The sequence below is a fragment of the Dipodomys merriami genome, unplaced genomic scaffold (assembly GCF_024711535.1).
Source record: "Dipodomys merriami isolate MVZ:Mamm:240054 unplaced genomic scaffold, mDipMer1.0.p SCAF_3, whole genome shotgun sequence".
Lineage (NCBI taxonomy): Eukaryota > Metazoa > Chordata > Mammalia > Rodentia > Heteromyidae > Dipodomys > Dipodomys merriami.
The window spans coordinates 113,107,694-113,134,232 of NW_027204492.1; the positions used below are offsets into that span (position 1 = coordinate 113,107,694).

Here is a 26,539-nt window from a genome sequence, read left to right on the forward strand (position 1 = left end):
GCTGAGATCTGAGTGTCTCTGTTGGAAGCTAGCCCAGACAGGAAAGAGGCACAACACTTATCTCCAATTACTCACCAGAAAACTGGAAGTGGAGCTGTGGTTCAAGTGGTAAAGCACTAGCCTTGAGCAAAAAACTAAGGGACAGCGCCCAAGCCCTGAGTTCAAGCTCCGATGACTGACAAAAAAAAGATCTGCCTGTTCAAACATACTTTTGACCTCTCTCTGTGAACTCTAATGCCAAAGCATGGTATCGTATTTGCAAAGACAACTGTCCAAGATGCCCCAACTACTTGCAGACATTTAAATCTAAGCACCCTTCTTTCCCCTGACATAATAGGAACACTTTCATTCTGAAGCAAAAAACCCAAGTGAGAAAGGGCACAAAGGAATCACTGTTTATAGTGAATTTAATGATTTTGCCTGGTCTCCTAAACTTGCTGGGTATCTGTCTTCACAGGTGAGATTTTGCCATCTTTTGATTTTTGTTGTCCTTTACAGACCAAAACAAAACTAAAATGAAAAAAGAAACAACAATAACAACAATCAAATCTACCAAAAATCCTTTCATCCAAGAGTTTTAGTTAATAGAGGATGAGACGATTCCACTTGAACTCTGGGCCTGGGCACTGTCCCTGAGCTCTTCTACCACTTGAGCCACAGCGCCATTTCCGGTTTTCTGGTGGTTCATTGGAGATAAGAATTCCACGGACTTTCCTGCCCGGGCTGGCTTTGAACCATGATCTTCAGATCTCGGCCTCTTCAGTAGCTAGGATTACAGGTGTGAGCCACTGGCGCCTGGTTCTGTTTCTGTTTTTCTATCTGTGATATAGTATGCGGTCAGCTGCTAGATGAAAGAGCAAAAGTTCGTTCTGGAGATCTCAATTATAGCTTCAAAGAAGTTACTGGAAGGGGTAAGGGAAAGAACTGGACAAAGGCAGTGTCATTCACTCACATGAAAGTTTGCCTTCAGGGAATAGGGTGGCACACTTCAACCAAGTCTTTTCCATAATGACCTATTCTTCCCCTGAGTGTTCTCTGCATTGGTTAGAATCTGAGCTGGGAGGCCTGACAAGAAAGGGCAAACCTTCGTGCCACTTTGGGAATGAGATTCACTGGATAAGCACCGACCAACTTGGTGAAGGGCTCTAAGGACACTAACGAGGACACAGAAATCACAACCAAAGAAGCCTTAAGGCCAAAGGGATGAGATTTTCCAGTACTGTGCTTTGACTTCTGGCTTAACACTTTGTGTGTATGTGTGCATAAGGAAGCATAGAGGACATTTTTTTTCTTTTTCTTTTTGTATTGGTTGGTCCTGGGGCTTGAACTCAGGGCCTGGGTGCTGCCTCTGAGCTCATTTGCTCAAGTCTAGCACTTTACCACTTAGAGCCACAGCACCACTTCCAGTTTTTGAGTGGTTAATTGGAGATAAGAGTCTCATAGAGATTTTTCTGCCCAAGTTGACTTGGAACTGTGATCCTCAGATATCAGCCTCCTGAGTAGCTAGGATTATAGGCGTGAGCCACTGGCACCTGGCAGTCCTTGGCGAGAAAAGCTAGCATAGGTTAAGCATCCCTAATCTAAAAATAAATCCAAACTATTCCAGAACCTGAAATTTCTAACTGCTAACATGAATCCAGCTCTGTTTGATACGTACCTCATCTTTCATGCTACCCAAGTTATGCAGTTAACTCCAGGTGTCTCATTCAAGGATACAGATCACAATGAACCATCTATATGGGACATATTTTTCTATAGCAGTGCCAAAAGACAAGCTGAATACAGCAAAATATTTCAGGTCTTTAGTCACTGTGTGTCCATTTACATCCTATTGTCTAAAGCAAGTCACATATCCTAACCCAAAGTCAAGGGATCTAAAAACTAACCCTTTCTTCCAAAAGAATGTAACAAGGGTGAGGGTGTATTATGCTGGTTCAATTGCATGAAGAACTTGGGACAAATATAAATATTACTATTTACTGATATCGTTTCTTTAATCATATATACTCAAATTGGATTAATCAGCTTGAAGTTAGAGCGAATTTGTATTCACCTCTAAATTTCGACAGCTAGTATAAAGTCTTCATTCATATGAGGTAGTGGCTAAATTGTTTTAGAAATAAATTACTATACATTAAAAAGAATGAGAAGAGAGTAAAATAGGCTCTGTTGGAGATGGATTTTAGTGGGTAGAGTGGAAAGGGTGATTGAGGGTGAATATGATTGAAGTATTTTATTTGAATATATGAAAATAGAATAATGAAACATATTGAAAATGTTCTAAAAAGAGAGCTTTGGGTAAGGGAGATTGATAGAGGGGATGAAGTTGATTGGGAGAGGAGAGGAGAAGAAAGGAGAAGAGAGGAGAGGAGAGAAGAAAGGGGAGGGGTGGGGAGGGAGGGACAGGACACAGACATCTCTTTTTCTTAAAGATTGTTTCAGAGCCTTCCTCTCCCGATTGTTTTCATTTTCATCCTTTTTGGAAGCTGTTCCATCTTGCAGGTCTCTAAGCTAGTAGTTCATCTTGCAGAAGCTCATCAGGGCAGGCAGTCTCTACTCTGACTTTCACATGTTTCTCAACACCTGTGTGGACGCTTGCTGTTTCTGTTTTCATAAACAGAATGGCAATGTTTCCCAGAAAAGCACATTTGATGCTTTTGATGAAATGCCTTGAAATTAGATAGGCCTCCAAAATAAGATGTGATTGTCTTGAGGCTTTTTGTTTCCCCATGAAACTGACAAGAATTGCAATTCCAGACCTCTATTTTCCTCTGCCATCCTGGGCTTCCAAACATGTGAAAATAACAACTAGATTTCCCCCTTGATATTATGCATAGTAAGGTTTTGCAATATTATAGGAGACTTGGAGTATCTTTTTTGTATTGGATAAAAGTTACAGCTATTTCTGAAGCACCTACTTTTCCTTTCCATAAAGATAGTGAAGACTAACTACATTTATCCTGCAAGGGTCTAACTTGATCTGAAGGGAAGCACTGGCAATTCCCCACATAGCTCTCATCATTCAAGAAACTTGTAGCTCCTTTGATAGGCACAGAACTATTGGCCCTCAAAGATGTTTGTGTCCTGAGATGACTGGGGTGGCAGAGGCCTGTAGTTCCAACACTTGGGAGGCTGAGGTGGGAAGATTCCCTTGGAACTAAGAATTTGGGGGCAGCTTGAGCTACAAAGTGAAACAAAAGAAACGCTTACAACTTGATACCTGATTATGTGACGGGAGATTATCCTGATTTACTTAGGTGTGTCCCACTGAATCATCAAGGTCCTTGTTAGAGCAAGGCAGTGGATTCAGAATTGGAGGAGGAGGTATGGTGACAGAAACAGAGGTTGGAAATATTATTCTGTTGGCTTTAAAGATGGAAGAAGGAAGTACAAGCCAAGACATGTGTGTAGCTTCCAGAGGATAGAAAGAGCAACGATCTGGATTGTCCTATACTTTTTTTTTTTGCCAGAGGAAACTTCTCACCTCCAAAATTATAATAAATTTGTTCTCGTATTGTTTTAAAGTTTCTGGCAACAGGAAATTCACACCTTTCAAAGGTTTTCAACTTCAAATACTGTGCTCTCCAGCGGCCTGAAAGCTTTTTCTTCCCTGAGCAGGCCACTTGTGCCAAGTAATTGAGCCTCAAGGAATACTCTGAACTAATAACAGACAGGCAGAATGTGCTAGCTTCTTTGCCTCTCAGGTGGCGCAAGGGTGAGGCCTGCAGGGATACAGAACCTTTTTCTGCAAAGGCCTCTTGGCACGTGACCTTCGCTAGTATTGATGTTTGTATTGCTATAAAAAAAAGATTTGAGATGTGTTGAGTTTCAAATTTTGCCTGCAGTTGCCTTGGCATGCATGGGCAGACCAAAGGATTTGCCTTAGTTGCCCATAGCTGTGATCTCCCTGATAAATCAGCCTGCACTGGCTTCCTTCCCCTTTCATGTCTGACTTCCCTAATCCCCTGCTGGCTCACAGGGCTGCTGTCAAGCCTCCTATTTATCTAATAGTCCATGTTGTCAGGAGCCCACCTAAGATAGCCACCACCCTCTCAGTGCCCACTCATACCTGGAGAATCACTGAGGTGTGGAACATGAGGAGAACAGCTGGGAAACAGGTTGATATGGGAGCCCTGAGAAGCCATATATATATATATATATATATGTTGAGGGTCCTGTCTGGTACAGATGGATGAGCTTACAATTATTTTTCTGGTTATTTTATTTTTATTTATTTACTTACTTATTTATTTTTGGTCTGGTCGTGGGGCCTGAATTCTGGGCCTGGGCGCTGTCCCTCAGCTCTTCAGCTCAAGGTGAGCGCTCTACAACTTGAGCCACAGTGCCACTTCTGGCTTTTTTCTTTTTGCTTATGTGGTGCTGAGGAATTGAACCCAGGGCCTCAGGCATGCAAGGCAAGTGCTCTATCACTGAGCCACCTTCCCAGTCCTGGTTATTTTTTTAGTAGAAGTTTTTTATCTGTAAAAGTTTTGAAAAATAGGAAGCTATAGAATGATAACAGAAGATTAATCAGACCTTTAGAAAAGGAGATAATTGACTGGAAAAATTTTCTCATTAATTTTATGATTCTTATCCAATAAGATTGTCTGTGGACCTTTGAACTCAGAAAACACCGCATGTGGGCACTCTTTGTTCACAGATCAACCAGAGCACCAAAGATATTTTCAATCTAAATGAAGTGAATATGCAAACAGAAATGGAATCTGATTTTCCTGAAAATCATTTTTGCAAGTCAAGAAAATAGAGAAGTTCATGTGTACATCCTGAAGACAGTCTGTTCATATTAATAATTTAGGATTTATAGGCATTCACAGCTGCATCCCATTTTTAATATAGCAATTAAAATGCTATATTGAAAAGTTCAATTCCTGTTGTATGAATCCTTTGTCATCCATGACAAGAAGTACTGATGCTATAGAGTGGTGTTTCAGTGTCATTCAGAAAAAGCAACTTTGAGCGTTATTCTTTCAACCCTTTCACAATCCTTGGCATGCCCATTTTGTTCTGTTTGGCCGCCATCTTGCTATCCACTGTCTATGCATGTATGTACCCTGCCACTTATCTCTTATCTCTTCCAGCAATTCTCCAGAACTCACATTGCCTTTTTCTCCCCTATGCCTTTAAGCATAGCATATTTTGGCTTTTGTTGGATTATTCAGATCTGAGGTCTTGTCTTGCAGAAGCCTCTGACCTGCTGGTTCCCCACTTGCATATTTTGCTTAGGACTCCCTTTAACATAAGCATTCAGCACCATTGTACAATAGCACTTCTGTGATGGTGGAAATATTCTATACACATACTACCCCATATACAATATATACCTAACAAGCACATCCTATGTGGTGGCTAGTGACACTGAAGAAGTAAGTTCTCAATTTTCATTGGTTTAAATTTAAAACAACTCCTGGATACCATGTCACACAGTGACACTATAGTGTCATGTACTTTTTATTCAAACTGCTGCTTGCCATGTACTTATGCATCTCCATGCATGGGTGGTTAATATCTGCTTCCTGAAATTCTAAACATTTCAAGGAGAGAGCCATGAGTGCCTTGTTCATCATCTGTATTTAGCAGAGTACATGTCACATAAAAGACACTCAATAACTACTCATTGCATAAATCACTTCATATATTGCTCTAAGGAATTCAGTTTCTAATTATTAGACAAAAAAGAGCCCTTTCAGGAGTGTGAGCATGGAAACTGACAATATAAACTTTGAATTTTAGAAATGGCATGCTAACAGCCAAAGGAAGGATGGTACAAGTGGATGAAAGTGCAGAAAACAGAAGGATGTTGTGTTCATCCTAGCAACAAATGATGCTGGCAAAATTATAGGGAAGTTGTTAGCACATATTTAGAAGGTTAGGTATTAATCAAGCATGAAGCATAAGGTTGGAAAAGTGTATCTCAGTTCTTCAATGTGGACAGGACCTGGAATATGATGGGACATTTCTTCCATGATTACCTTATGTTACATGAAAAAGATAAAGAGATGTTGCAGATGTAAAAACAATCCCTACTCAGCCAGAGTTGGGCTCACACCTATAATATTAGCTATTTGGGAGGCTGAGATTTGGTAGATAATGGTTAAAGGCAGCCCAGGCAGAAAAGCTCTGAATCCTCTATCTCCAAATAATCAGCAAAATGCTGGGGTGGAGGTGTGGTGCAAGTGGTAGAGTGTCATCTGAGCAAGCAAGCTAAGCGAGCATGAGAACCTGAATTCAATACCTTGTACTGGAAAAAAATACTCAGTAAATTTTGACCTAATTTGAAGGGAAATATCTGGGTGGGCTGAATTGCAGGCAAGTCCCTTAAAGGAGGTGTCAGGAGTCAGAGACATCTCTACTGCTAATCTTGAGGAAGTATACTGCCTTGTTGTGCCAGGGCCTATGGAAGAGGCTATGTTCTAAGGACCTTGGGACACTCATGGAGGAGGTATAAATCATCCCCAACTAACAGCAAGGAAAATTAGGACCTCTACTCTATAACTGCATGGAGCATGGGTATGGATTTTTCCTCAGTCAGGCCTCCAGATAGCAATGTAACCTGACTCAGATCTTGATTACAATATTTGAATACTCCAAATTGAAGACTGTTTAGGGAATATCTGGATTCCTGACCAATGGAAATTGTGAGATAAAACACGTATATTACTTTAAGCTGCTAAGTTTGTGGTAATTACTATATAACAACAGAAAACACGGAAAGACATGGTTGGGAGAAAGAGATGGTTTCCTTTCAGAAAAGGGCAAACCTAATATATTGTTGGTCAGAATGTAAAATAGTACAAACATTATGGAAATCAGTACGGAGTTAACTTAGAACAATAAACCTGTACTGGTGCTGATGGCTCATTGGTGTACTAGCTACTCGAGAGCCTGAAGTTTAGGATCATGGTTTGAAGCCAGCCCGAGCAGCAGACTCTTATCTCCAATTAATCACCCCCAAACTAAAAGTGGAACTATGGCTCAAGTGGCAGAGAACTAGCCTTGAACACAAAAGCTCAGGAACAGTGCCCAGGCCCTGAGTTCAAGTCCCATGACCCACAAAAGAACAAAACAAAAAAAGAAAGACTAAACCTGGTTACTCTCTGATCCAGAAATCCCACTGTTGAGCATTTGTCTGAAAGCTTCTAAGTCAGGATACAACAAAGGCACCTGCATACCCATGTTCATTGTAGCACTATGCACTATTCACCATAGCCAAGGTATAGAATCAGACCAGATGCCCTACAATGGATGAATAAAAAAATGTTTTTATATATAATATAATATATAATATAGATAATGGAATCTTATGCAGCCATTATGAAGAAATACTTTTGTCAGTTAGAGTGAAATGGAAGAGTCTGGAAAATATACCAAGCAAAGCAAGCCAGACCCTGAAAGACAGGGGACACATGTTTACTCTCATACATAGATCTTAGACTCAAAATACAATCTCTTATATAATCACACATAGAGGCATATTCTTATATACATGATTTAGTTGACTAAAGTGTAGTCTATGTAGGAGTAAAGCTCCATAAAGTGAACCTCTCAAGAAATTAACAGACAGTTTAACAAAATTAATATCAGACACTGAAATGAGATTGTAAGGAAGGTATTGGGAAAGGGCTGGATGAATGAAAAAGAGGTCAGGGGACAAATACAGCAAAAATTACTCAATGCATATATGTTTTAAAGGAAGTAGCAACTGTGAAATGAGCTATGTGGGAGAGAACAGAGAGGATGGAGGAGAATGATTGAATGAGTTACTGAACAGGAATCACTGGAGATTTAGAAGGACACCTTAAATTGTAACCCCTTTGTACCTTTTGAAGTTTGGAAACAAACTAGGCCCTGTAGTACTCATTATAAAAACCTAAAATGGGGACAGGGAGGGCTCCATGCCTCAAAAGAGAGAGGATCCTACAAACTCCCCTCCTTCCTTACCTGTGGCAACCAAGTTCAGAGGTAGAGGCCAGATGATTCATATCAGCATATCCTATCAAGTCTCTCAGAGGGCCTGGCACCGCTGGCTCATCCTTAATCCTAACCACTCAGGAAGCTGAGATCTGAGGATTGAGGTTCGAAGCCAGCTGGGCAGAAAAGTCCCAGTGAGACTCTTATCTCCAATGAACCACTCAAAAACCAGAAGTGGTGCTGTGGCTCAAGTGGTAGAGTGCTCACCTTGAACTGAAGAGCTGAGGGACAGCGCCCAGGCCCAGAGTTCAAGCCCCACAACTGGCACAAAAGAAAAAAAGATTCTCAGGAAGTTGAGGGCTTTGGTGTGATGGGCTAGCTCTAAGACATTAGAAACAAAGTGACCAGGCACCTAGAAGAAAGTTCAGAAAGCCAGAACATAGTTGTCTACACCTGCAAGCCCAGCTGCTTTAGGGTCTATCTGAAAAACAAAATAAAAAGAGCATGGGGGTGTGGCTTAAATGGTTGAGTGCCTGTTTAGAAAAATGAGAGGCTTTTGCCAGGTGCCAGTGGCTCACACCTGTAATCCTAGCTACTCAGGAAGCTGAGATCTGAAGATCACGGTTCACAGCCAACCTGGGCAGGAAAGACAATGAGACTCTTATCTCCAATAAACCAGTAGAAAATTGGAAGTGGTAGTGTGGCTCAAGTGGTAGAGCGCTAGCCTTGAGCTGAAGAGCACAGGGACAGTGCCCAGGTCCAGAGTTCAGAGTTCAAGCCCCACAACCGACAAAAAGACAGAAAGAAAGAAAGAAAGAAAGAAAGAAAGAAAGAAAGAAAGAAAGAAAGAAAGAAAGAAAGAAAGAAAGAAAGAAAGAAAGAGAAAGAAAGAATGAAAGAAAGAAAGAAAGAAAGATGAGAGGCTTTCTTCTGAAAACTCAGTGCCTGCTACTGGGCACCAGTGGTTAATGCCTGCAATCCTAACTACTCAGGAGTCGGAGATCTGACGATCTTAATTGGGAGCCAGGGCAGGCAGATAAATCTCTGTGGCTCTTACTTTCCATTAACCAGCAAAAAGCAGGAAATGGAGGCATGGCTCCAGTTGTAGAGCACCACAAGTGAGCAAAAAACTAAGTGAGAATGTGAGCCCTGAGTTCAAGTCCCCTCACCCCTTATTGCACCCAAAACAAAACAAAACCCTCTCAGTACTTTCTAAGTCAGCCTGGGCAGAAAAGTCCACAAGGTTCCATCTCCAATTAACCAACAAAATTCTGGAGGTGTAGTTCATATGGTAAAAGGCTAGCTCTAGCAAGCTGCACGAGAGGGTGAGGCCCTACAGTTCAAACTCAGCAGCCCCCTTCCAAAAGAAAAAAAATGTCAAGGGAAGACGCTAAGGATTGAGGAAACCATTTACGAAAGGGAAACTCAGAAAGTCTTATGAGTACTTTTCTTGGAAGGCTCCTGGACTCCTTGTCCACCTTAATTTCTATTCAGGAACTGAAATCTTTGGTCTAAGAAACTTTGACTCACCCTAGAAGAAAAATTATTAGAACCCAGGAGGAAATTTCCCTTATTTCACAGACCTTGGCCCTTTCCCCGCCCCCCCACCCCCGCCCTCCACTGCTCCTCAGAACAAAGAACAGCTCCGCCCATGTTGTCCTGGTGACCAGGACACAAGAAAAGACGCTAAACTCTGGCTTCTTTGAAGAGTGGAGGCGTGGCTTCGGTCCGAGAGAGGTGTGGCCTTAACTCCGCTGAGTAAGACTAGCTGGTTGTCAATGATCTAGGTGGGTATGGTGGATTTAAACGGTGAATCCCTGACAAAACACAGCCCACGCTCCTCTCCAGCTCCAGTCTCTGAAATTCCCAATTCATGGCAGTTAAGACCAAAGGTCATTTGCTTGTTGTGGCCCCTCTGGGCTCAGGGAATGAAGGTGGAGATTTGGGTCCACAGTGGGGTAAATGTCAAGTCCTACGGTGCTAAAGGGTGGTTGATCATCAATATTGAAGGTATTCCCTACTGAAGAGCCCAGAAAGGGTCTCCCGCCCCCCTCTGCTCCTGCCTGTGGCCTGGACAGTCTGTGCAGGCCTTCATCCTCTGCAGCAGTTTGGGAAGTGGGGGGTTTAGAGTGAGAGAATGGCAGCTGATAAGCTCGCGCCCTGATTCTCAAGTCGCATCAAGAATCCTGGCGAGGATTCTGGGAACCACACTTCCTGTGCAACCTCCCTTTTTGTTCACCATCTCAAGAGTCCCACGTGTCCCTGAATGAAGTGGTGGGTGGTCGTCCCTCCATATTGCATCTTGCTTGGTGCTAGGGAATTTGGGACTGTTAATTTCATAGTAGCAGAGGGAAACGAGATCTGCCCCCTGTTAACAATGGAAAGGATGGTTCTGAATGTAAACCAAGAAGGTTCTGAGGAGGTTCCAGCGCTAGTCCCTGTATTAACTCCGATAAGCCTGGCATTAGACAGGGACCTAAGACTCTCTTCACTTCTTCCACAGGATTCTGGCTGCATAGACTGACCAGAAGTGGAGCCTGGTGGGTAACTAGAGCACTGCCCACAAGAAAACCTGCAAAGGGGATCTGGGTAAAATCAAAGTCCTGTTTGTTTGTTTGTTTTCTCAAGGTGGTGCTCATAGATTATCATTCCCCTCTTCTAGGTTTCTGCCCTTACTAGGCGTTCTGCCTGCAGTACCTGACCCCTGTCATCATGCCGAGGGGGCAGAAGAGTCGGCAGCGCATGCGTGCTAAGCGTTACCATGCACGTGGTCAGAGCCGTGGTCTGCAGGAGGCAAAGGCCAATGCAGAGGAGGATGTGGAGTCGGCCACGTCTTCTGTTAGCGATGATGATGCTCCCCCTAGTCCTCCTGATATCTGCACCCTGGAGCACTTTTGGGATGATATGCCATCTGGCTCTCCCAACGCAGGTGTTTCCTGTGCGAGCTCCCATGCAGGTGTCATGAGTCTCGGTGAAGATGCTGGCGAGACCACGTCAGTGAGCATCTTCTCGGAGGGATCTATCACTCAGAGAATGTGTAGAGATCCTATTGCCAGAAAGACGCGTCGGCTAGTGCAGTACCTGCTGGAGAAATATAAAACCAAAGAGCGCGTCACTCAGGCAGATATGCTAAAAGTGATTAAAAAGAAACACAAGCAACACTTCCCTGACATGTTCAGAAAGGCCCGTGCCCGCATGGAACTAGTCTTTAGTATTGAGTTGCAGGAAGTAGACCCCAATAGTCAATCCTATACCCTTGTCAGCAAGTTTGGTAATGTCGATGGCAGTGTTAGTGGCTGGGTGCCCAAAACTGGCCTGGTGATGACACTCCTGGGTGTGATATTCATGAATGGTAACCATGCGAGTGAAGAAGAAATGTGGGACTTCCTGAATGCCTTCGGGATCCATGCTGGGAGGAAGCATTTAATCTTTGGTGAGCCCCGCAAACTCATCACCAAAGATTTGGTGCATGATGGGTACCTAGAATACCGCCAGACACCTAATAGTGTTCCTGCTCGCTATGAGTATCTGTGGGGTTTCAGAGCCCGAGCTGAAATACCCAAGATGAGAGTGCTGGAGGTCTTGGCCAAGATCACAGATACGGTTCCTAAGGCCTTTCCCATGCTGTATGATGAAGCCCTAAGAGAACAGGAAGGAAGAGTCCGAGACAGAGCTGCGGCTGGAGATAGGTTTCCTCCTTTTGTCTACTTTTAGTTAGAACTAACAGAGAGTTTTCACTGTTTGAGAGCAGCAAGCTGCAGGAAGCACAAATATGCCTTCCTTCCTTCCCCATCAATATGAATAACAGTCTAACATTGGAATCATATTGTCATATTGTAATTGCAAGGCTTGTCCTTTTTAAATTGAACATTTCTTTTATTTCGTATTGTCGTTTTATCCATTGTGTGGCTCTCACATGTAGTGCTATGTAACAAGATTTGAAAGTTACACTTTTGGCATTTATTAAAATAAATTCACAATACATATTTTCTTTAAGATTCCCAAAGTACATAATATGGAAATGTAATAGAAATGTGAAACAACACCAAAGTGAAGTTGATGGATTGCAGCGTGGAGGGAAAAAAATAAAAATGGAAATGTTAAACAGAATTTAATTCTTAGTTTGTTTTTGTCGTATTTTTTAGCATAAAGCAGACATATGTAGTTTAAGAATAGTTACTTGTTTTATCATACTATTCAGCATATTCCCTCTTATCTACTGGACTAAAATTAATTTTAGAAATAAATAAAAAATTATATATATACATAGAGAGAGGAAAGAGAGAGAGAGAGAGTCAGTCAGTCGTGGGGCTTGAACTCTGGGCTTGGGCGCTGTCCCTCAGCTCTTCAGGCTATCACTCTACCACTTGAGCTACAGCACCACTTCCAGTTTTCTGGTGGTTTATTGGAGATAAGGGTCTCATGGACTTTCCTGCCTGGGCTAGCTTTGAGCCCTAATCCTCAAATCTCAGCCTCCTGAGTAGCTAGGTACAGGTGTGAGCCACCAGTGCCCGGGTTAAAAAAATTTTTTTTTAAATAAAGAGAAAATAAAACTTCTGTTAGGAAAGTGCCCCCCCCCTCCCGGCAAAGGACCAGTTTCAATTTAGTACAAGGAAGAATTCTGGACAAAGCCAAGGATCAAATTGAGGATTCTGAAGACTCACAAAATCCCTCCTCTCCCATCAGCCATGCCTTACAATAGACAGTTGTGTCCAGATGAAACAATGCTTTCATTCCCCCTAGATGGTCTCCGGAATTAAAGGGCTGTGGCGAGAAGGACAGGCCTCTCCATCATAGGAATATTCAGTGTGAGAGCCCCTAGTGATGAATGAGGAGGATACCTGACCCAAAACAGAGACCTACAGACTTGGATCACTAGCGGGAGAATCTCAGTACCTGCTTTAAGCCTAAAGGATCATCAACCTCAGAACAATGGGATCCCATAGAGTCCCCTAGCTCTCAGAAACTCCAATAGCCAATAGCCAGTTATGATTCACTCTAGTATCTGTCCCTGGGACCTTAGTCTGATGCTGGCTGATACAGTGCCGGGAAAATTCAGTGAGGACTCTGAAGAAGGAGTGGATTGTGAGACTTACAACAATGGGGTAGTACATAATTCCTCTACTGCCAGTCCTATGAAATGCAGAAATAGACACCCAGCAGAGAGAGCAGAGGTAGCCCTCAATTCCTACTCAGGGTGACAGAACAAGCCTTGGTCTCATAGACATTAATAGGCCAAGATAAGGATACATATTCCCATGAGTCACACTGAGGATCCCAAGAAAGACCTGGTGAGGGCAAGGATCATAAGGTCATAATTAACTGGTCACAGATTTCTATCCTAACACACTATAGGCAGATGGGGCAAAATAAGACTATCTCTCCTTCCTCTCAACTACATCTCACACAGTTCTGAATATAACTAGAGACCCCCACAATTCAAAGGTGAGGGCAGCTGCCGGCTCTCCCGGCAGTTAAACTGGAGAAACTGAGCTCAAACAGAGGATATAAACTTCATGCTGAAGTTTAACTCACATGGTGAAATATCAAGAGTGTGAACCAGATGAAATCTTAAGAGAACAATCCCTTAACACATAGACCTTCGGAGCTATCACCTATAGCAAGATCTAAGGTGGGGGGTTGATAATTTACATTTCTTATGTGGAGGCACTACTGGGGTTTGACCTTGAGGCCTTATACTTATAAGGCTGGTGTCCTGCCACTTACGCCACATCTCTAGTCCTGCTTCTTGATGATGATTTTAGATGATGGAGTCTAGCACATTTGCTTCCTGGGCTGGCCACAAACAGGAATCTTAGCCTCCTTAGTAGCTAGAATTACAAAATTTACATTTCTAACAACTTGCCTAGGCTGCTGGCTGAAAGTCGTACTTTAAGAAGCACTGTTAGTGTTTCCATATGGGATTTCTTCTCCAAAATTTCTCAAGAAACATGATGCCCCCCGAATCCTTAAACAAATCCATTGATAAACAGAAAAATGAGAAAAACATAATTTTTCTGTATGAATGAAAGTACCACCTAAGACTGTAGTTATAAAGAAATCCACAGATGTTAAATCAAAAGAGTATGAGTAAAGTTCACACTTATGAAAAATAAAAGTCAACATTTTTAGGAAAAGAGACAGGAGTACATAGAAGAGAAATGGTTAATCTTGCTTATACTCTTTGCCATAATAAAAATGTATAGCATTTCTGGGAGCTGGTGGCCTGCCTCTAATCTTACTACTTGCTGGTGGTTTGTGTCTCTAATTTTAGTTACTCAAGAGGCCGAAGATCGCAGTTCAAAGCCAGTCTGAGCAGAAAAGTCCATGAAATGTGTTTTGGCAATTAGCCACCAAAAAAGCTGGAAGTAGAGCTGTGGCTAAAGTGGTAGAATACCAACCTTGAGCAAATAAGTTCAGGGACAGTGCCCAGGCCCTGAGTTCAAGCCCTAGTACCAGCACACACACATTACCCCCACGCACAAATGTTACAGAATAAACACAGCTCTGTCTACCACTAAAGATGAGTCATTCTTGTAAATATAATAAATCTTCATACATTTATATCTATAACTTTACTTTGTGCAGGTCCTATTGTTTGTTGGGATAAGAAGTTTAGAAGAAAAATGAGTTCTTAAGTTTGCAATGTAAGCATGTGGTTCTGCTGGTACTATTGACCTTATTTTAAAAAAAAACCCTTGAATGCTGTATTATTCAAATATCCATTGACATTTCCAGTCTTTGAATCTTCACTGTAGGCTAGTGATCATTGTAAATACTACAAAACATGCATTTGTTATTCACTAAAGATTGTTTAGGCCAGGTGCTGGTGACTCACATCTATAATCCTAGATACTCAAGACATTGAGGGTCACAGTTTGAACCTTGGCTGGACAGGAAAGTCCATGAGACTCTTATCTCCAATTAACTGCCAGAAAACTGGAAGGGGTTGCTGCGGCTGGAAGTAGTATAGTACTAGCCTTGAGCAAAAAAGCTCAGGGACAGAGTCCAGGTCCTGAGTTTAAGCCCCATAAACAAACAAACAAAAAAGATTGTTTAGATATCCTTAGTAATGAGAAAAATACATAAAGAGAAAATGGTAGACTAGAGACATCCAACACTCTCCTATGTCTTCAGGACTATGAAGTACTAACATCAGCTATATGACTACAAGGAGAGATGTCCTGTGTACAAAGACATGGGAGTACAACAGCAAACAGTAGGGACAGACCAGGGGAAATCCAGAAATATTGAACTAGAGACTTGAAAAAGAAACAAAAATGAAATCTTAACATTGGGTGCTAGGCAACACAGTAGAGAGAGAAGAGAATCCCTTTCACCTTGGCTGCAAGCAAAAGAAGAACAGAATTTTGTTTTTTCCCTTCCCCTCCCCAAGCTAGAGAAGTGTATACATAAGATGCAGGGCACCATCATCAAATATAGTGAAAACAGGGGTTGTACCATGGGGGAGGAACATACAAAGAAACCAAAAAATCATATGGTACCTTATAAATATGTTAGGAACAATAACAAGAAAGAAAAAAACCACTTGTGTCCCTATCTTGGGGTTCATTTCCCTTAACATCATCTTATCTGGTCCTATGTACATAGCTTTTGACCTTTTCTGCTCATCCCAGACATATACTAGTTATTGCAAACAAGGGAAACCATGGGACCTATGTTTCTTTGAGCCTGGCTTACTTCACTTAATATAATTTTTTCCAAGTCTTTCCATTTTTTAACAAATGGGGCGACATCATTCTTTCTGATGGAGACATAGAATTCCATCATACACACACACACACACACACACACACACACACACACACACACACACACATTACATTTTCTTGATCCATTCATCATCTGAGGGGTTTTAATAAGGATACAGGTTGACCCATTGTAACAATGATATGTACAAAACACTATGTTGGAAAACGAACTTTACAATTTAGGTGGGGAGGGGGGTGAGGGGGAGGGGGAGTGTAGTTGTGGAAGTGGGAAAGGAGGGTAGGGGAAAAACAAAGGAGGGGGTAACAATGCTTGATAGGAAATGTACTCATTACCTTGTTCAAGGAACTATAACCCCTCTGTACAGTATTTTTACAATAAAACACGTAGTTTTAAAAAAAAGAAGAAAAGAAAATCATCAATGAACTTCCCAGACACACAGTCTGGCCCTCTACAAAAATAAATGTATAAGCTGGGCGCCAGTCACTCATGCCTGTAATCCTAGCTACTCAGGAGGCTAAGATCTGAGGATCATGGTTCAAAGCCAGCCCAGGCAAGAAAGTCTGTGAGAGCCGGGCGCTGGTGGCTCACGCCTGTAATCCTAGCAACTCAGGAGGTTGAGATCTGAGGATCGCGGTTCAAAGCCAGCCCTGGCAGGAAAGACCGTGAGACTCCTATCTCCAATAAACCACCAGAAAACCGGAAGTGGCGCTGTAGCTCAAGTGGTAGAGCACTTGCCTTGAGCTGAAGAGCTGAGGGACAGCGCCCAGGCCCAGAGTTCAAGCCCCACGACCGACAAAAAAAAAAAAAAAAAAAAGAAAGTCTGTGAGACTCTTATCTCCAGTAAAACCACTAGAAAATCAGAAGTGGTGATGTGGTTCAAGTGGCAGAGCATTAACCTTGAGCTGAAGAGATCAGAGACAGCGCCCAGGCCCAGAGTTCAAGTTAATTAAAATAAGTAAATAAATTAAAAATTTATTAAAAATTAAAAATAAGTAAATTAAAAATAAGTAAATAAATGTATAAGACAATGAGGTAGGTTAGGTAAAGGGAAAGAATGATGAAAGCAAACCCTCTCTCCTCATTGGCCTTGAGCAACACCTATGAATGTTTTCATCACACTAGTATCTCCCATGGCTACTCATCCTTGTGGATAGTTAGTGGTTGGTTTGTGGTTAGGACTTCTCACTAAAGGTAGAAAGTCTCTGGGTCATGAACCAGTTTGGTGCTATCATATGTTCTCCTAGCTTGACCTTTTCAAAACCCTCTACCTAATACTTCATGCCTATGGGTTGTATCTCATACGTAAAATTATTGGATGACAATCTTGTGCATACACAGATCCCTTCCACAAATTTACCTAGTCATGATCCTTCATTTCCCACTATAAGCCCACTATTAATACTAAGATCTCCACCCATACTCTCAGAGCCTTAGAAAACTGTCATTTTGTAACCACAAACTGGCCCCTGAACTATCTTGCTGGGGCCCATCATCTCACCTAAGTGTGTACATTCCCTTTCTCTATTACACTGCTAGATTTGAAACTTGTGTGTGTGTAGCTTCCTTCAGTTCATTATTGATGGGCCAAGAATTTAGGATCTTCACCCACTGGTAAAAAGACATCCATGTACTGTACTGTAAGCAGATAGTAGAGACCCTTTTCCCACTACTAGTACCTTACTCACTTGTGTCTTAGTGAGGAACCATATTGAGAAAGGTTTTATAGTCAAACTTTTGGGCCAGGGGTAGTGTACGTCCTTGTACTTTTTTTGTTTTTGGTCGGTCATAGGGTCCAAACTCTGGGCCTGGGTACTGTCCCTCAGCTCTTCAGCTCAAGGCTAGCACTCTACTACTTGAGCCACAGTGCCACTTCTGACTTTTTCTGCTTATGTGGTGTTGAGGAATGGAACCCAGGGACTCATGCATGCAAGGCATGCACTGTACCACTGAGCCACCTTCCCAGCCCCTATCTTCCTTGTACTTTTATATCTCCAAACCCTGAATCAGTAATGCTCACAAAGTGGTTGTGACTTGAACTCATACCTAAGTGGAAGATAAAAATACCAGTTGCACTGCAGAGGGAAGTGGGAATGTATTCTATTGGGGAGTGTGGCCTGACCACTGGAAGGAGGAATGAGAACAGCTATATATGAGTATCAGAGGACAGCTGGGACAGAGACTGATACAGCCAGGGGACACGGGTGCATTTAGTTTATATGCGTTGGCCCTTTTCCCAGTGCATATTGCTTTAGTTTGACTGCTGTGTATACTTTCAAAGCCCTAGAGACATTTGGTGGAAATGTAGCCCTGTTTGGGCAATTCCCATGCTCAAGCTCATGCTCACAGTGTCAGGGTGCCTCTAGTATGAAGAAGCATTTAACTGGATGGTTCCTGCAAGAGCAGCTTGAGGGTGGCTTTTCTATTTGTCCCATTGCCAGGCCTACGTATGGAAAACACTGGCAAGAATTCAGACTGTCACTGGTCTTAGTGTGCACACCGAAAAAGAAAGGCAGAGCAGGGCTCAGCTCGCAAATGTCTCTTTCTGATCTAACCTGTTTGGATTTACCAGAGAAAGAGGTCCAAAATGCACATGTTCAGTAAGTAAGATAGAAAATAAGCCTGGGGTGGGGAAGTGATGCATCTCTCTATTCCACTTTCTCAGCAAGAATTAATGGATGATCCTTAAAAAGATTGTCTGCTTCTGCATTTGTTTCCGTTTGCTTTCCCTTATTGTTTTCCATGCCTTAGTTCCATACAAATTTACTTTCGCCTATGCATCCCTTTTCTTTCCACCATCACCTCTTTTTCTTTTACCCAATTATTAATACTTTTGAACTTCACTAAGTTTTTAAATTTTCTGGGTTATCCTGTAATGATCCAAGTTATTGTTTTCCTACATTTGTTGGGGTGTTGTTTTTTCCATTTTTATTATATTTAAATATCTGGTTACTGTTGAATTCTTGATTTTATTGCTGCATTCTGCTTTCTCTTATCTGAGTGGTAGTGGGGACAAAGACGTCAAGAGAAAGCTGGATATTAATATAATTCTTCATATAATACTGGAAGAACCATCCATTCCAATATTTATACAAATCATAATGTTGGAACACAAGAAATAGGAAAAGCAAGGGATACTGACGTTAAAATTTCATAACTCTTAATGACTAAATCCAAAGACATTGAGACAATTGAAATGGCAACTAAAGAATTTTAATAGTCTAATTTAAAAATGATCAGTTACATCTGTGTGCCAGTGGCTCATCCCTATAATTCTAGCTATTTAGGAGGTTGAAACTTGGAAGATTATTGTTCAAAGCCAGCCCAGGCAGAAAAGTCTATGAGAGTCTATATCCAATTAATCAGCAAAATGCAGAACTAGAGGTACAGCTCAACGGGTACTCTGATAGCAGGGAGCAAAATAGCCAAGCAAGAGTGTGAGGCCCTGAGTTCAAGCTCCAAAAAAAGAGACAGCTAGACATAATAATGAAGAGAAAAAAAAAACAATTTAAGACTTGAAAGAGAATTTCAGTAGCTTAGAAGAATAAAAAACTAAGCAGAATCAAAGATTCTAGAAGAAGTAAAGAAGCTCTTCAAAGTTAAAAATCACAATAAATCAAGTAAAAACTAAGTAGAAAGCATCACTAATCAATTCAGTCAAGTAGAGGAAAGAATGTCAGGGTAGAAGACAAGTTAAGAAATTATTACATTCAGATATGAATAAAGAAAAACAGCCATCATAACCACAACTTTTAAGAACTCTGGGAAATGATTAAGAGACAAGAATCCATGGAGAGAAGGAGCTGAAATACCAACTAAGTCATGGAGGAAATATAGAAGAATAGGTAAAAATTCAGGGAAAGATATGTACTTCCCAGCTATGAGACATTTAGAACTCCAAGTAAGCATAATTAGAAAAGACCAACTCCACCTCACAGTATAGTTAAAGTAAAAATGCTGAGTAAAGAACAAAGAACATATATTGGAAGCTGCAAAAGGGAAACAGTAGGTACCAGCAGCTCAACGCCTGTAATTCTAACTACTCAAGAAATTGAGATCTGAGGATTGCAGCTTGAAGCCAGTCCAGGTAGGAAAGTTCATGATATGTTAACTACCAAAAAAAAAAAACAAAAAAAAAAACTGGGCATAGAGCTCTGGCTCAAGTGATACTGCGCTAGCCTTAAGCAAAAAGAAGGGATCGGGAGGGGCTAAAAAGTTGGCTCAGTGGTAGAGTGCTTGCCTCCCTTGTATGAAGTCCTGGGCTCGATTCCTCAGCATCACACAAGCAGAAAAAAGCCAGAAGTGGCGCTGTGGCTCAAGTGGTAGAGTGCTAGCCTTGAGCTGAAGAGCGAGGGACAGAGCCCAGGTCGAGTTCAGGCCCAACAACTGACCAAAAAAAAAAACAAAAACAAAAACAAAAAAACCAAAAAAAAACATAGTTCAGGAATAGCACCCAGGCCCTAAGTTCAAGTCCCAGGACTGGGAAAAGAAAAAGAGGGGAGGGAGGGAAGGAGGGAGAAAGGGAGAGATAGAGAGAGAGGATGGGGGGAGAGAGAGAAAGAGAGAGAGAGGGACAGAGAGAGAGAGAGAGAGAGAGAGAGAGAGAGAGAGAGAGAGAGAGAGAGAGAGAGAGAGAGAGAGAGAGAGAGAAACAGGTGCCAGTGATTATATCTCACATTTGTAATCCTAGCTACTCAGGAACTTGAGGCTTTAGGATTGTGGCTCAGTGCCATTTTGAAAGCCGCTTTCCTCAGCAGCCCAACTTCTCACATCGAACAAGCTCACATGCCTATTGATTATATGGCTGTTACCCCAGACCCAGGCATTCTAGAAATACTGAGGGAAAGGAGTCCCTATTGTATATCACAACTATCAACTTAGTTTTTGCTAAGGCAAGCACTGTGATTCCAGATAATTCTTTGTAGATTAAATCAACCAAACACAGGTTCCAAATGTTTTCTTCAGGGATTTTTCGAGGATGCTATCCTGTCCTGAGTACACACAAGGAACCTTGTGCTCTTCACCTCAGTAAAAGAAGCCAGTAGCACAATGAGAGGTTTGGGAGGTTTGCGAAGGTTTGTGGCCCATCCCTGAGAGTGTGCCTTTACCCTTTTGCTTGGCTATCTTGCTCACGGCTGGCAGTCTACCTACCATTTGAGCTGTCTGTGCCTCTAGACCTACATTTTGTTAGATATAGAGTCTCACAGACTTTTCTGCCTTTTTTTCTGCCTTTTCTTCACATTGGCAACTTTCCAGGGTTGTTCATGCCCCTAAAAATCCTGGAGGCCAGATCTTGATTTTGCTTTTTTAAACAACTTTACAATAGGGGTCATAGCCTTGACTCATAATATCAAATAAATATGATTGAAGATGTGTCATCAAGGGGCTGGGAAGGTGGCTCAGTAGTAGAGCACTTGCCTTGCATGCATGAGGCCCTGGGTTCTATTCCTCATCACCACATAAGCATAAAAAATAAGCTGGAAGTGGCGCTGTGGCTCAAGTGGTAGAGTGCTAGCCTTGAGCTAAAGAGCTAAGGGACAGCGCCCAGGCCCAGAGTTCAGGCCCACGACCAGACCCCCCCCCCAAAAAAGAAAGAAAATGTGCAATCAAAATGAAGAAACATTAAAAATTTTAGAATAATATAACATAGCAAATTTATTTCTATATCTCATATTTTTATTTGAGCATCACTTCTTTTTTATTGTGAAAATACTGTACAGACAGGTTACAATTACATGGACAAGATAATGAGTACATTTCTTATCAAGCATTGTAGCCTCCTCCTTTGTTTCCCCTTCCCATCCCTTTCCATCCTCCCCCCACCCCCCCACCCAATCCTCCCCGCCCCCCCCACCAAAGTTGTAAAGTTCGTTTTTGACATAACAACTTGTACATCTCATTGTTGCAGTGGGTCCACCTGTATCCCTATTTAAACGAGTTGTTTTTTCCCTTCCCTTCCACAAATTATACCGACATCAAATACAGTGAAAGCAGGGGTTATACTGTGGGGGAGGGACATACAAAGCAACAAAGAAATAATCTTATAAATGTGTTAGAGAGAATTGCATGAAAGAAAAAAAAAACATTTGAATACATATCTTCCCTAACACCTTATCTGACCTTTTCTGCTTGACTCAGAGATATACTAGATATTGCAAATAAGGGAAACCATGGGACCTATGTTTCTTTGGGCCTGGCTTACTTCACTTAATATAATTTTTTTCCAAGCCTTTCCATTTCCTAACAAATGGGGCAATGTCATTCTTTCTGATGGAGGCATAGAATTCCATTGTGTATATATACCACATTTTCTTGATCCATTCATCTACTGAGGGGCATCTGGGTTGGTTCCATATCTTAACTATAGTAAATAATGCTGAGCATCACTTCTTTTTACTGTGTAAAAATAGGGTAATCCAAGGGAAGGAATGACACTGTTCAATGAGAAATGTACACATTACTTGACTAATATAACTGAAACTTCTCTGGATATCACCTTTACAATAACAGTAAATAAAAATAAGGCTGGATAAAGAGCTCAAGGACAGCGCCGGGATCCCAAGTTCAAGCCAGCTAAAAACACAACAAAACAAAATAAGACCAAAAAAGGATTAGGAAATCTTCAGATAGCTGAAACTGTTTTGCTGGGTAGAGCACTGACAAAGCCTCAGAAACACCCACTAGTGTTAAAAATGTTACATGTTAAGGCTGCTGATAATTCACTTGAAAGAAAATATTCCTGTGCTCGTTAGTGAACATCTAGCATTTATCTATAAAAAGTGCATATCCAAAAGACAACAGGAAAGACAAATTGTTAATTGTCACTGAGATTCAGTTCTGAATATGTGGATCGGAGGCAATGAAGCAGAATGCACAGTGCTACAGGTTTGACTCTAAAGTCAGGAAGCCCAGCCGATTTCCGTATTCACAGCTGTATTCTCAATATCTGGTTGAGTATCTTGCAGAAAGGAAAGGAAAGAATGAATGTTGATGTCATGGTCACTACAGGTAGAAGTGTTTTCAGATTTACTGGGCACTTCCTGGGGTGAGTTGTTTGTTTTTGATGGAAACAGGTTTTAACACATGGTGAACTGGAAATGTACTTTTCCTATTGCTGCCTGGCACAAGGGGGAAAAAAAGAATAAAGAGAAAAAAATAAGGTTAATCATAGCCTGATCTGAAGTTTAAGGATTAAGAAATAGAAATTAAAATAAAATTGAACTAAATTTACATATAATGCATTCCTATGTTCCTCCATTGATTTGTTTACTTGATTAACTTGAATTTCAACTATGCTATTATATTCTACAAAAAAAAACAAACAATGAAAGTTGAAGCACAAAGGAATAAGAACTGGAGTTTAGTTCAATGATAGGGTCCTTGCCTAGAATGCTTGAGACTCTGGATTCAATCCTCAGCAATACAAAACAAAACAGGGGGGCGGGGTATAACTACTGACATGAGTAACAACTTGGATGAACTTGAGAATTATGGTAGTGAAAAAAGCCCATCTCAAAAGGGTATATAGGGGGGCTGGGAAGATGGCTCAGTGGTAGAGCGCTTGCCTTGCATGCCTGAGGCCCTGGGTTCGATTCCTTAGCACCACATAAGCAAAAAGAAAAAAGCCGGAAGTGGCACTGTGGCTCAAGTGGTAGAAGCGCTAGCCTTGAGCTGAAGAGCTGAGGGACAGCGCCCAGGCCCAGAGTTCAGGCCCCATGACCGGACCCAAAAAAAAAAAAAAAAAAAAAAAAAAAAAAAAAAAAAAAAAAAGGGTATATGGGGATAGTAACATACACCTGTCATTCCATTTGACAAGAAAAGCACAATGGTTAAGCACAAGAGTTCTTGGTGTCATTTCACTTACAAAAGGAAGCACAAATAGGAAGATCACACTCCATGATGCCCTAGGCATAATATGAGACTATATCTAAAAATTCACTGAAGCCAAAAGGTATGGGAATGTGGCTCAAGTGGCCAAGCACCAGCGAACCAAATGCAAGGCCCTGAGGTTGAAGCTCAGTACCACAAAAAGAAGACATATTTATTTCTTACATATCTGTAAATTACTGTATATTTGGATGATCTGGCACCAGCAGAGTGGTCAGGAGTTGTTTAAACTGAAGCTTTCCTTCTTGCTAGTCGGAAGCTCTCCCACTTGAGTCACCTTCTAGAGCAGTTTGCTCTGGTTATTTTTGCGATTGAATCTTGCTTTTGACCCAGACAGGCTTGAACCATGATTCTCCTATTTACACTTACTGTAACTATGATGACTGAGACACATCACCATATGTTCAACCTTTCCTGATGAAACGGGTTCTTAAATGCTTTTCCCCTATCCATCTGCAGGCCACAATTCTCCTGATCTCTCCTTCCCAATTAGCTAGGATTACAGGCATGAGCCACCTGTGTGTGACTCTTCACTTCCACAATAGAAATTGTCAAGGCAAGAGTGGATGAGATGACTATTGCTACTGATCCCATCCACTGCTCTTTCTTCAGTATTCTGAGAGATCATTTCAAAGCTGTACAACCATAACTTTAGATTCTCCTGTTTTCCAGATTCATAAATAAATTGAAGAACAGAGGATTAATCTCTCTCTGTCTCTGTCTGTCTCTGTCTGTCTCTGTCTCTCTCTGTCTCTCTTTCTCTCTCCCTCCCCTCTCTCTGTCAGTCATGGGACTTGAACTCTGGGCCTAGTTGCTGTTCAGCTCTTCAGCTAAAAGTGAGCACTCTACCGCTTGAGCCACAGCACCACTTTCAGTTTTCTAGTGGTTTATTGAAGATAAGAGTTTCATGGACTTTCCTGTCTGGGCTGGCTTTGAACCTCAATCCTCAGATCTCAACCTCCTGAGTAGCAAGGATTACAGGAGTGAGCCATTGGGGCCCGGCTAAGCAGACATTTCTCTTCAATTGCTTAGAGATTTTATTTTCCATGTTTTCCTTAGTGTTTATTTATTATCCCAGAAACTACAGCATAATTACAGTGAGGATATTAGGCAATTATTTTGAATAACTGAAAAAGACAAGAAAACAATACAGAGTATTTATTGAAAAACTCAGAACTTAACTTCTTTGAATACCCAAGAAGCCTGAAATGTCTTGATACTATTCTATTGGAATAGAATTGAGCTATTTTAAAGGTCATCAAATAGCAAAGACAAAAAAATAAAAAATCAGTATTATGTAGCAACTCATGCATCTATAAACAAAAATCTTTATCCTAATTCTCATTAAGACAACTAAAATCTATTTCTATTATTTGTGGAAAAAAGATTGATTTTCTCATTTCTTTCTTAGATAAACACAAGGACACTGAGAAAGTATCAGTGTGTTTTCCCAATGTCCCATCAAATTAAAATGATTCAACTCTCCAAATTCACACAAAATTTCTCCTGTCACAACACATAAATTAAGAGCAGACCAAAACAGCTTTTACTCATTTGAATGAATAAAGGAAAAATATTCTTAGATATATGTTAAGAGGCCAAATTTTAAAAATTGGCAGTTTTCTCTAAAATATGTGTTCATATGAGAAAAAAGAAAAGGCTCAGGCAACAAAGACATTTTTACTTCAATTAATTTTATTTTATTTTAGAGTTTGAATTTATTACTAACTTATAATCTGTCTTATGTCTTATTTTTACAATATAAAAGAATTGAATATCTGTTTCTTAAGTATATCTGCTTGTCATATCCAAATATATGAAAGCTCATCATTGGACCTATTCACTTTGTCTAAGAAGTCTCTTTTTAAGTCATTAGCCCATTTATTAACTAGATTGTAGTTTATTTGAGGGTTTAATTTTTAACAATTTATTTTTGTGAGCTATAAGTATATTCTATCCAGGTCCTTGTCTGATGTATAGCTGTTAAAAATCTTCTCCCATTCTGTGTGCTTTTCATTTAGCTTTTTAGTTATATCCTTTCCCATACAGAAACTTTTAAATTTGCCCTAATCCTATTTATCAGTTCCTTCTTTTGCTTTCTCTCTGTCTCTGTTTCTGTCTCTGTCTCTCTCTGTCTCTCTGTCTCTCTGTCTCTCTCTGTTTGCATTACTAGAAATAGAACCTAAGGTCTTGTGCATGCTAGGTAACTACAATACAATGAGGCTACATCTCTGACCCTAAATATAGGGCCAGCCATACTAATATTTTATGTTTTTGTCTATGGGTGCATACAAACGTCATGAGGTAGTTGCTACAGAGACTGTGTGGTCTGCAAAGCATAAAATATTTACTATCTGCCTTTATGGAAAACATTCCTTGCTTCACAGTGCAGAGGAATGTAGAGCTTGAGTTCGGGCTGATGGATGGAGCTCTAAGTTAACAAGTTTGAACTGGGCAGAAAACAAAGAAGAAATTATTTGGATACTGGAGTAGAGGCCACTGAGTCAGAGCCAAAAACCCAGAGTAAGAAAAAAAAAAGAGGCATTGTGGCCTAAAAACCCTCAAGTAGTTTTTGTCACTAAGAGGAAAGAAGAGGTTGATTTGTAGCTAAAGGGACTTGGAGAGGTGGGAGATAATGGAGTGGGCCAGCAAGGAGCTCATAGAGCTAAAATAAGAGAAAATCAGTAATTGCCTTTTGATGCTGTCTAAGCCTCAGGAGCCCCATTGAAGCCGCCAAAATGGATTGAATTCCTGCTGGGGGCAAGGCTTGTGATTGATTGCACCAACTCAACCAGCAATCCTGCATCTTAGCAGGGATGATTCCTCTCCAAGGAATCCTGCCTGGAAGCAGCCTCCCTTTTCTTTCCTGATGACTCCAGAGAGCATCCTAGACTGGGTGAAGTCAGCGGAACAGATTCCTGTGACACGAGCCCCCAAGGCAAGAAGGTGCAAGAAGGTGAGCAGAATACATTCAAACTCAACTCAAAAGTAT

At 41.2% G+C, this 26,539-nt stretch overlaps 1 protein-coding gene across 2 annotated transcripts; it reads left to right on the forward strand.

Moving 5' to 3' along the window:
• Positions 1–9,629: 9,629 nt before the first annotated feature.
• On the forward strand, positions 9,630–12,016 carry LOC138839720 (melanoma-associated antigen B4-like). 2 transcript variants are annotated; one of them, XM_070039295.1, is made up of 3 exons: positions 9,630–9,716; positions 10,433–10,469; positions 10,592–12,016. In XM_070039295.1, exon 3 carries the CDS (start codon positions 10,642–10,644, stop codon positions 11,641–11,643), a length of 1,002 nt encoding a protein of 333 aa, XP_069895396.1. In that variant the 5' UTR covers positions 9,630–9,716; positions 10,433–10,469; positions 10,592–10,641; the 3' UTR covers positions 11,644–12,016. The 2 variants fall into 2 exon arrangements, with proteins under 2 accessions (XP_069895396.1, XP_069895397.1); XM_070039296.1 differs by lacking the exon at positions 10,433–10,469 and having other exon boundaries at positions 9,671–9,716.
• The last annotated feature ends 14,523 nt before the right edge of the window (positions 12,017–26,539 follow it).

What these genes read in the sequence shown, in the direction of transcription:
- LOC138839720 (XM_070039295.1), top strand. Translation starts at nt 10,642, where the DNA reads ATGCCGAGGGGGCAGAAGAGTCGGCAGCGCATGCGTGCTAAGCGTTAC.